Raw genomic sequence first — 14,556 nt, 5'->3', positions numbered from 1 at the left:
ATGAATGAACACATCACACACACACTTCAAACAAGCCTCAACAGAAACATCTGGAAAGGAGTCAGAGTCCCTCTGATGGGCGGGGCCTATGTGAATGATGCCCTGGGGGGCGGGGGCGGGGCCTATGTGAATGATGCCCTGGGGGGCGGGGGCGGGGCCTATGTGAATGATGTCCTGGGGGGCGGGGGCGGGGCCTATGTGAATGATGTCCTGGGGGGTGGGGGCGGGGCCTATGAGAATGATGCCCTGGGGGGTGGGGGCTGGGCCTATGTGAATGATGCCCTGGGGGGTGGGGGCGGGGCCTATGTGAATGATGCCCTGGGGGGTGGGGGCGGGGCCTATGTGAATGAAGTCCTGGGGGGTGGGGGCGGGGCCTATGTGAATGATGTCATGGGGGTGGGGGTGGGGCCTATGTGAAAGATGTCATTGGGGTGGGGGCGGGGCCAATGTGAATGATGTCATGGGGGTGGGGGCGGGGCCTATGTGAATGATGTCGTGGGGGCGGGGCCTATGTGAATGATGTCATGGGGGCGGGGGTGGGGCCGTACGTGATGGTCGGATGATCATCACTGGCAATTAATTAAAGAGGAGGGGGGGGAGAGGGGAGAGGGGGAGGAGGAGGGGGAGGAGGTGGAGGGGTAGAGGGAGGCCCTCTCTTGGTGGTCTACAAGGACCTCAGGAAGTGACCCCATAGGTCAGTAGAACTGAACCCCGAGGGCCAGAGAGCTCCCCCTGGTCCAATAACCCGTGTGTGATTGTGTGTGTGTGTGTTTGTGTGTGTCTGTGCGTGTGTTTGTTCAGAGACACCATTCTCGGCCAATCAGAGGCCCCCGATCCAACATGTACGGTTGGAATGGACCAATGAGACGTTGTTCTCCCCCCATGCCAACTCATTAGTGGCCGGTGGATTGTGAGCGGCTGTTTTCCTTTATGTCATATTCCCATTTCCTTTATGGATGAGTTTGTTCCAGCGAGTGGCTTTGAATGGGCTGTGAATTCAGTGACCATATGCCATCGCTCTGATGCTACGAGTGGTTGTAAAGAAGGAACATCATTCGTCTTCCTTAGCTTAACACGCTTAACAAATACAGAGTTAGGGAACAGAGTCTGGTCGGCCAATAAGATAAACAGAAATAACTCTACAGAGTGGAGGTTGATTGGAAAACAAATTTTCATCTGCAAAGGATGCAGTCTGTCCACAAAGGAATACTGTTATAGCTTCTTGCAAGGCACCTTTAACCAAAAGGTTCCTAGTCATTTTCTTTGTGTATAACATGAGCTATTATCTTTTAATCTTTGGAAAGATATTTACACCGTTTATTTCCTCTTCAGCTAGTTATTTTATGATACGTATATTATAAGGATTACTTCACTTATTCGCTTCCATGGGAGAATAAAGAAATCATGCGGCCATTTCTCTCTCTCATTTCATAAGTGAGAATCCAAAGGGTTGACCGTGTGGCAGGGGGCTACACAATGGCTCCATCTTGTCATGCAGCCTCATACCTCTTCCTCGGTGCCTCATGAAGCCTGCAATCCTGTTTGCTGAGCTCAGCAAAAACTCTCCATAGACGTGATTGGAATGAGAGAAGATATAAAGTAGATAACTTATGAGCGCTGAGCCAGGCCCGTCTCCCACACGTGACCCTCTCTCTCCATCACCTGACCCTCTCTCTCCATCACCTGACCCTCTCTCTCCCACACGTGACCCTCTCTCTCCATCAGGAATGACTAACAGCTTCCTGATAAATGCTCAGGCGTTAAAACACGGCGCTGTAATAGAGTGGAGGGATCCTCCGCGATGGGATTAGGCTTCGGCTCGATTGCCTATTATGCTTTTTTTACTATGACTCACTCTGAGCTTTTGGCTGACGATACACTTTGAGGCAACGGTGTGAAATCTATCAGGGGGAGGGGGGGGGGGGGGGGGGGGGGGGGGGGGGGGGGGGGGGGGAGAGAGGGGAGGAGGAGAGAGAGAGGAGAGAGAGAGAGAGAGAGAGAGAGAGAGAGAGAGAGAGAGAGAGAGAGAGAGAGAGAGAGAGAGAGAGAGAGAGAGAGAGAGAGAGAGAGAGAGAGAGAGAGAGAGAGAGAGAGAGAGAGAGAGAGAGAGCTGATTGTACACTGTAACCTAGGTTAATTAGTCACATGAGAAAGACTTTCAAACACAACAATGTCATCCAATGATGCCAAATCATTTCACGGATCATTTACAAGATGTACATGCCCTATGTTCGATTGGTGGCGCATGATTTCTTTCAGGGTTTTCGGATTAAGGCTTTAGGGTTGCGTTGTGCTTTTAGGGTTCGCTATCTGTGATGTATATTCTGATAGACTATAGCCTGTATCTATAGTAGCCGATTCATTCTATCTTTGATGCACAGTGTAGAGCTTAGCTGTAGTAGGTTCAAGATCCTGTTAACTGTGATGAAGACAACTACATTTTGGCATTAGGTGCAGTACGCATGCTATCTGTAATATACAGCATTGATATCATGTAGCTAATGTACATGCTATCTGGAATGTATAGGAGTATATTTGAACCGTCAAAGACAAAACAAATGCATAAAGATAAATCGTATATTTCCCTGGGAGTCAGGTGTTCAGCATTTACCTTGATAAGGCTTCTTTTTGGAAACTTTGAATGACTTATGTTACAAGTAAAGTGATTACAACTATAATTGTGTTTATTTATTTATTTTACAGTTTATTAACGGGAGCATTAGGACTATTAGGACTGTGTGTTTGTGTACGCCTTGGTGCAGGCCTGTGTGTGCGTTTACATGTGTGTGTGTGTGTGTGTGTGTGTGTGTGTGTGTGTGTGTGTGTGTGTGTGTGTTTGTGTGTTGTGGTCCATTTGGCAGCTGTCTGAGGAAGTCAGCAGAAGGCTTTGCTTCTTGCCCAGAGACGCCGGCCAGCATCCAACACACACACACACACGAATGCACATGCTGAGATGCACGCACGCGCACACACACCCTTGCCCCTTGCTTTGATGCACGTACACACGATGATACACACACACATGCGCCCGGATACAAAAACACACACACACACACACACACACACGTCACCCACACCCACTGAGGGCAGCCCTGCCACCATACAGAGCTGGGTGATTGACCGTCTCCCACTTGCCTCTGGGTATGAGCAGTAATCAAATCCGACAACAGGTCGAAACTTTATTATCAGTCGGTCAATAGCAGGAACGGCCAGGGGGCACGCACAGAGGAAGTCCGAGAGCCGGCGGAGAGGGGAAAGTGAAATGTGAAAGGCTGAGCGTAGGGCAGAGGGCTGAGACTGAGCGTAGGGCAGAGCGCTGAGACTGAGCATAGGGCAGAGGGCTGAGACTGAGCGTAGGGCAGAGCGCTGAGACTGAGCATAGGGCAGAGGGCTGCTGGAAGCGTCTCACAGGCTGCGCTCAATCTGGATTTACTGCTCGCTCCGACGTGTTTACGGACGTTTTTCGGAAGTCGAGCGTAAACGGAACCACGAGGAGGGGATGCCGCTGAGCTGAGCAGGTCCTTGGAGCGATTCTCAGGTGGGTGTCGCTGTCCTCCTATTGGCTAGAACTCAAACTATGTATTTGTGCTGAAGGCCGATCTATGCTCCACAAAATGTTTATTAATAAAAATATGTTTAGATGCAAGGGGTTTATTGTGGACGGAGGGAACATAGTGAAAGAAATTAAATTCCTTTTTATTCCAGGACGTTTTTAAAGAGTTGGTGGATACATTCAGTACAGTGTGGTGCATTCAGCAATATGTGAGTAATGTGTATTTTTGTGCATTACCTCTTAAATAAAAGAGGATGATGCACTATGATGAACCAATTTAGTTACATTTTCCTTTTATTTTGGTGTATGGCCTGCAGTGGTCTCTACAGGAGTGTTTTCTAAAAAGTTCAATCAATAGTGCTTTAATTATTACTAACTTGACCGTCAACTGAAAAATGAATAAACAACTATATTCTCTGAATTGAGCCCTTTGGACGCAATGGCACAATAGCTATTGCATTATGTATATCCGTCCTCTTCAGAAAAAAATATTTAAATGAAAGCTTCAAAGGGCTAGTGAAAATATTGATTCATTTTTAATTGGATATATAGAAAGGGGGAATTTCAAAACATCGCTCCCATAAAGTATTTATGTTAATATTTTGGAAACAGTAACAAAAATGGAAACATGATTTACACAGAATTTGCTCAGGAGCAACTTACTTGAATTTAGTATATGAGAACCAGTGTTATATTTTAAACCAGTCTCAAATCAGAGTCTTCTGAACAAGTCTTATGAATAAGATTTGATTAGGATGCAATCATAGACCATCTACTAAACTGAAACCATCGATCATTATCCAGATGCTCTCTCTGGCTCAGCATTGTGGTAGATCGTAGCCCTATCTTAGATCAGTACACCACGTGTGTCAGTCCAGGTGGGGACTTAAAGTTACCTTGAGTATACTGGACCCTTCTCTCACAGAACCACATATACAAATGTGTTAATAGCAGTCAACTGGTCCTTCTCTGTAACCTGTCCTCACCTTAGACCTGTAGCGTCTTAGGAGAGGGAGAGTTTGCGGGTTTACTCGTTTGAGGGGTTGGCAGGAGCCCCCAGCTCTCTGTGATACAGGGGTGAGCTCTGCTAGAATCTCTGCGGGGGAAACAATGACAACCCCCTTGGACCGGGACGGGGACCTGGAAGGCAGAACTAAAAACAATGGCTTCACCCAGAGATTGTACAAAGTCTCCCACCCCACCTAAAAATGGGACTGCTTCAATTCACAACTCCCATCTGGAGGGGAAGACGACCTGGGAGACGCTGGATGGATTGTACCCTCCCGGGCCCGGCTGGGGAGAAACCCAGCGGACGGGCTGACCAAGGGAACACCTCTTCTGCCCTAGGCCGACTTTACCAATTGCCCCCCTGACCCAATTCCTCAGTGGAAATGGATCATTGTATCTGCCCCGCGGCTGTCATGGTGACGGCAGCGCCAATAAAGTTATTATTGAGTGACGCTGCAACCAATCGACACTCCGTCTCCACCACACACACACACACACACAACTCTCCTTTATTGTTCCACAGCTTGGCCCGACACATACACATCTGCGTCTGTGTGTCTGTCCGGGCGACAGAGCTGTCCGTCAGAACCCAGTGACCCGGATCAGTCAGGGTGACCCCACCGCTGGCTAGCGGACCCACTGCCATGGGCAAGACCGGGACGAGCACGGTGGAGTCCCACTCCCCGACGGAGCTGAAGCAGGCCGTGCCCTTCGAGGAGCTGGAGCCCGCGGCGCCCCCTGCAGGCGGGGACGCCGAGAAGCAGGAGCCCCCCGACCGGGGCAGCTGGAAGGGGAAGTTTGACTTCCTGTTGTCGTGCGTGGGCTACGCCATCGGCCTGGGGAACGTCTGGCGGTTCCCGTACCTGTGCGGGAAGAACGGTGGAGGTGAGTGGGGGGGGGGTGTTTGGGGTTTCTCAATCGGTTGCTTTTCTGACAGTAGAAACAAACACACGTTTATTTCTGGTGCTGTGAATAAATTAACACAGCTGAGAACATAAGATAACAAAAAGAACACGTTTGGTTTGCTCGAGGGAGAGTACATGATACACATTCATGTAAATGTTTGCCATGCATATATTTATTTCATCCATCATTTAGCCGCTCACCTTTAATAATTCATATAGAGTGAAAATTAATAAATAGATTCATGACATACATTGCTTTAATCATCACCCGTTCATTAAAGGTTCTGCGTTGTCTCCTCTACTTCGTGGTCATGTGAAATTAAAGGTTCTGCGTTGTCTCCTCTACCTCCTGGTCATGTGACATTAAAGGTTCTGTGTTGTCTCCTCTACCTCCTGGTCATGTGACATTAAAGGTTCTGTGTTGTCTCCTCTACTTCCTGGTCATGTGACATTAAAGGTTCTGCGTTGTCTCCTCTACCTCCTGGTCATGTGACATTAAAGGTTCTGCGTTGTCTCCTCTACCTCCTGGTCATGTGACATTAAAGGTTCTGTGTTGTCCCCTCTACTTCCTGGTCATGTGACAGGGGCCTTCCTGATCCCGTACTTCCTGACGCTGGTGTTTGCCGGGATCCCGCTGTTCTTCCTGGAGACCGCCCTGGGCCAGTTCACCTCGGTGGGCGGTCTGGGGGTGTGGAGGCTGCTGCCGATGATGAAAGGTGAGTGTGTTCGACCGCAGGGGTTCAACCAGGGGGTCTGAAGCTCCGGAGAAGAACACCAAACCCAGCGTCCTGAAGCTCCACGACCAGAGGTGACATGGAGTGAAACTATATTTTGGAGATGCTTCTGGATAGGGTACCCTAGGGGATATAGGGTACCCTAAGGGTTATAGGGTACCCTAAGGGTTACAGGGTACCCTAGAATACATAGGGTACCCTATGTACCCTAGGATACCCTATGTACCCTAGGGTACCCCATGTATGATAGGGTACCCCATGTACCCTAGGGTAGCCTATGTACCCCATGTATCCTAGGGTACATGGGGTACCCTATCATACATGGGGTACATAGGCTACCCTAGGGTACATGGGGTACATAGGGTATCCTAGGATACCCCATGTATCCTAGGATATATGGGGTACATAGGGTACCCTATCATACATGGGGTAAATGGGGTTCCCTATCATACATGGGGTACCCTATCATACATGGGGTACCCTATCATACATGGGGTACCCTATCATACATGGGGTACATGGGGTACCCTATCATACATGGGGTACCCTATCATACATGGGGTACACTAGGGTACATAGTGGATTGTAAAGAGCCTCAGTGTGCACGGCCTGTCTCCATGCATCCTTGAGCAAGATGCCCTAACCAGCGGCTGAGTGACTGAGTAGTTACTAGTTACTAGTTACTAGTAACTGAGCAGGTTTGTACCAGGGTGGTACCTTCATTCCTATGAGAGCATACTGCAATCACAAATGGTCTGTCTCAGCAAAAGGTAATTCCTATCGGCAACGGGCGGGGAGAGAAAACATATTAGTAGTTGGAGTGTAGAGAGACGGTGTCACTGCCAGACACAATCATTGAGCTGTGCAGTTATTTTATCAGCATTAATGGAGCCTTAGTGGGGAGCAAGCGCAAAGAAAAATGATGGGTGGATTGCTCTTCATTCGGGAAGGCTTAGTTGGATTTATGATGTGAGAATGGCTGACAAGGTTAAAAGAAGAGCGCACTTTAAATTCCTGATGTCTTCATCCTTTGTCTCTGTCAGGCGTGGGTCTGGCGTCCGTGGTGCTGGCCTTCTGGCTCAACATCTACTACATCGTCATCATAGCCTGGGCCCTCTACTACCTGTTCAACTCCTTCAGAGCGGTCCGTGGCTTCATCAAAAGGCTGCTAAGCTAAACTATAACTGTTGTGTCCCGTATGTATGAATGTGTATGTTTAGCACGTATAGACTATCACATTGGGTTGGCTAAGCACTACATATTTTGTACTTTAAATAACAAGGTGTACATGCATCAACAATATACCCTTCATAACGAACACCAAGACACAAACTTCACGAGACGCCTTTGACTACGATGCCGTTTCCATGCTGTTGGATTAAGTTAATCGTTTTGATGGACAGGTTTGTGTTTGAATGGATTGATGGATGGATTAAAAAGTGGAATACTTTCCTGCACATTTTTAGAAATGCATGTATACAGTATATACAGCGCCCCAAATTAAAGGACTAAGTACATTGATGTGACACAACGTCATATTTACTCAGCTAGCAGACACTTTTATCCCAAAACGAAAAGTTTCTGCACTCAAGCACAGAGTGAAAGCATGACGCAATCTGTCTCCGTCGCGGCCACGCTGTCTTTGTACATTTCTTTCGGGGGGTCTGGTGGTGAAGGGCTGTATTGTGTCTTTTTTTGTGCGGGACTTTGTGAAAAGAATTATGCACCAGGCCTTGAGTTCTTTTGAAAGGCTGTGTTGCATCTGCAAAGCCTGGGTTATGTATAATGAGATGTTTTTATGTATTGCTGGTCTGTCTCCTTCTGAAGCTCCTTCACCCTGACGTCTCCAGAGTCTTTTGTCCCTCGCAGCGTCTGATTGTCTGCAGCGTGTCACACTGTGCCAGGCTGACACTCGATAGGACTTCAGAAAGCTGCCCGTTTCTTCAGAAAATGTGCAAGAAACACATAAGAAACACATAAGAAATCGAAAAACACTCAAGCTAGAACAAAGATATATGTGCTGTATGTCTATATTTAAACGGCAACATCACCCTCGGCTATTTTGTAATATAAGAGAGTAGGCTGCTGCTTCATAAAGGTGTTGTGAACAGATCATGATCTACAACCTCAACAAAACATGATTCGAACATTGATGTGATTGGTTTGGGCATTTCGTAAATCGTCCAACTTTTCTCAAAGGTTGCCTGGGATCATACCTCGGTTTGTTTACATCACACGTATCACACACGGTACTCTCTGGTGTGTATTGGTATTGTGTGTGTAAGTGTATTTAACGGTTATGTTTGAACATGTGTGTTTTTGTGAGTAGGAACTTCCCTGGCAGAGCTGTGATCATCCTTGGAACACAGAGAAATGTTTCTGCAACTACAGTCTGACAGACACCACCAACCTCACCAGCACAGTCACTGAGTTCTGGGAGTGGGTACCACCATTTACAATCACACAACAACCACAAAGCATGTTTTTGTGTGTGTGGTGGTGTGTTGTTTCAGTTCTGTGTATGCTGTATGTTTCTGTGAAAGGCAAATTGCATGGATTTTGGGTGTGTGCGTTTGGCTGTGTGTGTGTTTGGCGTGTGTGCTAGTGTGTGTGTGTGTGTGTGTGTGTTGGATAGCACCTAACTATTCTTCAGTTACTGTCAGCGTATCTGCCCTTGATGTCCTCGTTCCGTTGTCGCGGGCAGGTGTGTGTGTGGGTTCTTGTTTGTTCCTGTGTCCTCAGGGAAGCCGACCTTAAACCGAACCTTGTGTGCGTTTGTGTATTCATGTGCAGGTGTCCAGATGTGTGTATGTGTGTCCGTGTCCTTTTTCGAATGGCATCCTCCTCTCTGCCTCTTGTAACCTTTACTTTGAGTGTGTGTTAGTGTCTGCTCACACACGTGCAGAGGCGTGTGTGTGTGTGTGTTTGTGTGTGTGTGTTTTTTTTCTGCCATTCTCCTGTGTGTGTAAGCTATGCGTGCGTCAGCTATGTGTTTGTGTGTGTGTGTGTCTATCTTGAAGTGTGTGTGTAACGTGTGTGTGTGTGTGTGTGTGTGTGTGTGTGTGTGTGTGTGTGTGTGTGTGTGTGTGTGTGTGTGTGTGTGTGTGTGTGTGTGTGTGTGTGTGTGTGTGTGTGTGTGTGTGTCCAGGAGGAACATGCACCAGCTGAGCGGGGGGCTGGAGGAGCCGGGGGAGCTGCGCTGGCCCCTGGTCGGGACGCTGCTCCTGGCCTGGGTGCTCGTCTACTTCTCCATCTGGAAGGGAGTGGAGTGGACGGGCAAGGTCTGACGCACACACACACGCACACATACATACAGACACACACACACACACACACACACACACACACACACACACACACACACACACAGACACACACACACGAGGTCGGACACTCTGGTTCTTTCTCTCTCTCCACCTTTCCGCTCTGTCAGTCAGCCTGTCTCTCTGTTCTCCACCTGTCTCTCTGTTCTCCACCTGTCTCTCTGTTCTCCACCTGTCTCTCTGTCAGTCAGCCTGTCTCTCTCTTCTCCACCTGTCTCTCTCTCAGTCAGCCTGTCTCTCTGTTCTCCACCTGTCTCTCTGTTCTCCACCTGTCTCTCTGTTCTCCACCTGTCTCTCTCTCAGTCAGCCTGTCTCTCTGTTCTCCACCTGTCTCTCTGTCAGTCAGCCTGTCTCTCTGTTCTCCACCTGTCTCTCTGTTCTCCACCTGTCTCTCTCTCAGTCAGCCTGTCTCTCTCTGTTCTCCACCTGTCTCTCTCTCAGTCAGCCTGTCTCTCTGTTCTCCACCTGTCTCTCTGTCAGTCAGCCTGTTTCTCTCTTCTCCTGTCTCTCTCTCAGTCAGCCTGTCTCTCTCTCTCCTCCTGTCTCTCTCTCAGTCAGCCTGTCTCTCTCCTCCTGTCTCTCTCTCAGTCAGCCTGTCTCTCTCTCTCCACCTGTCTCTCTCTCCTCCTGTCTCTCTCTCAGTCAGCCTGTCTCTCTGTTCTCCACCTGTCTCTCTCTTCTCCACCTGTCTCTCTCTCTCCTCCTGTCCTTCTCTCAGTGCCACGCTGACGTTCCTTCTCTTCAGCTGCCTCTTCTCTGCGTGTTGTTCTCCTTCTGGGCTCCTTTGTGTTCCTCACCGTGATTCCTGTCAATTCTCCGGAGACTTTTTGGATCTTCACCTTTTTATCTTCTGCCCTATCATGTCCTCACCTGCTCAGTCTCAGTGTTTTTATATTCACCTTTATTAAGAAAAGTGCAATTTGGTAAGAAGAAAGTAAGAAGGTAAACAAAACTCATATCAGAGGCAGGGAAAGATGACTAAATCCAGGATTTTGGGCTACAATACAAAACGTTCAAAAAGAGAACAAAGTAATTAAATCACTGCTCAAGGGTTTCTACATAAATCCTGTTTTATTCTGCATAGAATGCATTAGTATAGATATGAGCTGAGAACATTTTATAATAATAACCCCCAAAAAGTAAAATGCATTTAAAATGTGTGGAGGCGAAAAGTACTGATAAAGAAGTAATAGATGGACAATTAATGCAGCATCATTCTGCTAGAAGACCGCAAGCCATGTTTAGAAACTTGCCGTGAGTTATTTTTTACCAACGACAGATACACAGCGTCTAGCACGAGAGGTTGTGTTGTTGTTGTGTTTGTTGTTGTTGCTGTCTCCTGGCCCCTGACTCAGGGCGATAAGGCACATGAAGGCGACGTCTGTCTCTGTCTCTCTCTCTATCTCTGTCTCTGTCTCTCTCTATCTCTCTCTCTCTCTCTCTCTCTCTCTCCCCCCCTCCCTCTCTCTCTCTCGCTCTCGCTCTCTCACACACACACACACTCCTGCACTCAGGCCGGCAGGCAAGAATGCACACACACCCACACACACACACACAGACATTCGGCACGTCATTAAATCCTTGACACGAGAATAAAAATCTAAATACTTATTCTTAATCAATTTGTAAAAGTGAAAGCGCCCACAGACTGATCCATAGTGGATTCATCGTGTGTGTGTGTGTGTGTGTGTGTGTGTGTGTGTGTGTGTGTGTGTGTGTGTGTGTGTGTGTGTGTGTGTGTGTGTGTGTGTGTGTGTGTGTGTGTGTGTGTGTGTGTGTGTTAGGTGGTGTACTTCTCGGCCACCTACCCCTACGTCATGCTGGTCATCTTGTTCTTCCGTGGCGTCACTCTGCCCGGCGCCATCGACGGGATCCGCTTCTACATCACACCGGACTTCAGTAAGCTGGCCAAGTCTGAGGTACACACACACACACACACACACACACACACACACACACACACACACACACACACACACACACACTGACACACACTGCCCCACACAGGCACATATTGTGCTTTAGGTTTGGCTGAGTGACCTTTGACCCCTGTGCTTTAGGTGTGGCTGGGTGACCTTTGACCCCTGTGCTTTCGGTGTGGCTGGATGACCTTTGACCCCTGTGCTTTAGGTTTGGCTGGGTGACCTTTGACCCCTGTGCTTTAGGTGTGGCTGGATGACCTTTGACCCCTGTGCTTTAGGTGTGGCTGGATGACCTTTGACCCCTGTGCTTTCGGTGTGGCTGGGTGACCTTTGACCCCTGTGCTTTAGGTGTGGCTGGATGCTGCCACCCAGATCTTCTTCTCGTACGGCCTGGGGCTGGGCTCGCTGATCGCCCTGGGGAGCTACAACAAGTACCACAACGACGTGTACAAGTAGGGCACCCCTCAGTCTTCACTCTGTTGCTCTGCTGGATGGGGTTTAAAGCTCCCAGGACTGCCACCAGGTGTGGTGTGATTAGCCGTCACAAGCCTTTTTGGAAATCGGCCCCTTATGACATCACAGGTGGGCGTTTCCACCTAGATGTGTGACGGATAGATGAGCATCGTTTGCTACAGCCCACCGGGTAGGCTGGTAGACTGATCTATCAAGCACACATCTAGGTGGACACGCCCACCTGTGATGTCATAAGGGGCCGATTTCCAAAAAGGCTTGTGACGGCTAATCACACCACACCTGGTGGCAGTCCTGGGAGCTTTAATGGGGTCCTATCTGTATGCTCACACTCTGTATATTGTTCAATGATCAGACCCAGAGATATGGCTCTGACTCTCTCACTGCCAGCTAGCCGATGGTATCTCTCGGCACAGAGAGTTTACTTCCATGCAACTAAGACCAGCTCAAACGTGATTGGTCAACACTACTTGGACTAAAACTTAAACAATAGCTCTTCAATACCAACATCACCTCCCGTTGCCGACAGATTCTGCAGTCAGATATCTGTTCAAAGAGATTAGGGTTTGGGTTACTTGGGTTAATTATCTCGGAATTCTGAGATAACGTTTTCGTTAATTAATTAACTAACTTCATTAATGAAGTTTCAATGGCAAAAGGTTTCTTTAAATTAACAAGATACCTCAATATCCCAAGTGAGGCTCTCATTCACTTAAGAGCCAGTGAGCCCCCTGATTCAGATAGCTTTGCACACGAAGAGATTTAAAATAATGTGTAGTCTGCCGAGAGTTTTAGAAGAGATCTCCAATTTACCAAACCCTGAATATATAAATCTGTTAACACTTATTTGCATAAACATTTTGCATTAGACCACGGGTTAGTGCAATCAATATTGTTTACCTGACCAACATGTTTGACACTACGCTTCATTGAACCCATATAATAAATACACACGGACAGAAGTGGGAGGGTCTACTCCACAGGACTTCCTGGTTGTGTGCGTCACTCTCTCGGGTTCGGCCAATAGGAGTCCAGCCACAGCCCGCTCATGTGACGCTGTGTCTCCCCCCCCCAGGGACTCCCTGATCGTGTGCTGCATCAACTCGTTCACCAGCATGTTCGCAGGCCTGGTCATCTTCTCCATCGTGGGCTTCATGTCCCACATCACCAAGAAGCCCGTCCACGAGCTGGCAGCCTCAGGTACCCCCCCAGCGCCCCCTCGATAACACGGGACCCTACACTGTAGCCCCCTCGATAACACGGGACCCTACACTGTAGCCCCCTCAATAACACTGGGCCCTACACTGTAGCTGTTTCAAGACTGAACTGCACTGATGTATTGATTTATGTGTGTGTGTGTGTTTGTATACGAGTGTATATTAACCGTTGTGTTTCTATGTGTGTGTATCATTACCTTTGTATGCACGTGTGGGTGTGTGTGGGTGTGTCTATGTGTGAGTTTTCTTGCTTGAGTTTATCTGTATTTTCTTGTGGTTGAGTGTGTGTGTGTGTGTGTATATTTACCTGTGTGTGTGTTCGTGTATGTGTGTGTGTCTGTGTGTGTGTGTATATGGACCTGTGTGTGTATATATTAACCTGTGTGTGTATACTTCACTCTGTATCTGTGTGTGTGTGTATCTGTGTGTGTGTTTGTGTGTGTATACTTCGCTCTGCATGTGTGTGTGTGTGTGTGTGTGTGACCCCAGGTCCCGGCCTGGCCTTCCTGGCGTACCCCCAGGCCGTCACCCAGCTGCCCATGTCCTCCCTCTGGGCCATCCTCTTCTTCTCCATGCTGATGATGCTGGGCCTGGACAGCCAGGTACACACACACACACACACACACACACACAGCGAAGTATACACACACACACACAGAGCAAAGTATACACACACACACACAGCGAAGTATACACACACACACACACACAGAGCAAAGTATACACACACACACACACAGGTAAATACACACACACGTACGCACGCACACACATATAGTATACAAAGTATACACACACACACAGGTTAATATACGCACAGAAACTCACACACACACACTCACAAAAATATAAACAAACACACAGTCACACACTCATAAACAAATATTCACACGGTGGAAAAATGGCATAGTCATAATATATTAATTGTTTCCTTTGGTATAAATCTGCTATTCAAAGCGTGCATGTCACATGTATAAACTCAAAAACACTGAAACACATGTAGTCAGTGATACTCTCTCCTACTCCTGTGAAGCTGACTCACAGCCCGTCACCGTCTCCCTTGGCGACCCACCCCCCCAGCTGCCCCCATGGCTCCACCTGACCTGTAGCTGGGCTCCTTATGGGTCACCGTGCCCTGGTGTTCATGTTGTGCTCCTGTTCCAGTTCTGCACCGTGGAGGGCTTCATCACAGCCCTCATGGACGAGTACCCCATGGTACTGAGGAAGAGGAAGAAGCTCTTCATCCTCATCGTCTGTTTCATCTCCTTCCTCATCGGCTTCTCCAACATCACACAGGTAACTATGGGTCACCCCGCAGCTGCTTTGTATTGTGTGTGTTTGTGTGTGTGTGTGCTTCCGAGAGAGGGAGAACAGTACTGTATAGTTAAGTTGTTTCATTTTCACGCTTTACCCCTCTGTATCG

At 48.2% G+C, this 14,556-nt stretch overlaps 2 protein-coding genes across 2 annotated transcripts in view; both read left to right on the top strand.

Annotated features, from left to right (window-relative positions):
* Positions 1 to 75: 75 nt before the first annotated feature.
* On the top strand, positions 76 to 417 carry LOC130372867 (uncharacterized). The gene has a single exon (XM_056579028.1). It carries the CDS (start codon positions 76 to 78, stop codon positions 415 to 417), a length of 342 nt encoding a protein of 113 aa, XP_056435003.1.
* A 4,719-nt stretch (positions 418 to 5,136) lies between these two features.
* The window catches only part of LOC130372277 (sodium- and chloride-dependent GABA transporter 1-like), an 18,155-nt gene continuing 8,735 nt past the window's right edge, over positions 5,137 to 14,556 (top strand). Inside the window, exons 1-10 of the mRNA XM_056578217.1 lie at positions 5,137 to 5,446; positions 6,051 to 6,182; positions 7,244 to 7,344; positions 8,530 to 8,639; positions 9,349 to 9,481; positions 11,308 to 11,442; positions 11,794 to 11,897; positions 12,992 to 13,116; positions 13,623 to 13,735; positions 14,298 to 14,429. Coding sequence (XP_056434192.1) covers positions 5,206 to 5,446; positions 6,051 to 6,182; positions 7,244 to 7,344; positions 8,530 to 8,639; positions 9,349 to 9,481; positions 11,308 to 11,442; positions 11,794 to 11,897; positions 12,992 to 13,116; positions 13,623 to 13,735; positions 14,298 to 14,429 — 1,326 coding nt within the window. The 5' untranslated portion in view covers positions 5,137 to 5,205. The remainder of the gene's footprint in view (positions 5,447 to 6,050; positions 6,183 to 7,243; positions 7,345 to 8,529; positions 8,640 to 9,348; positions 9,482 to 11,307; positions 11,443 to 11,793; positions 11,898 to 12,991; positions 13,117 to 13,622; positions 13,736 to 14,297; positions 14,430 to 14,556) is intronic.

This window comes from Gadus chalcogrammus, chromosome 19, assembly GCF_026213295.1.
Source record: "Gadus chalcogrammus isolate NIFS_2021 chromosome 19, NIFS_Gcha_1.0, whole genome shotgun sequence".
NCBI classification, from domain to species: Eukaryota; Metazoa; Chordata; class Actinopteri; order Gadiformes; family Gadidae; genus Gadus; species Gadus chalcogrammus.
This window is presented reverse-complemented; position numbering and strand designations above follow the sequence as displayed.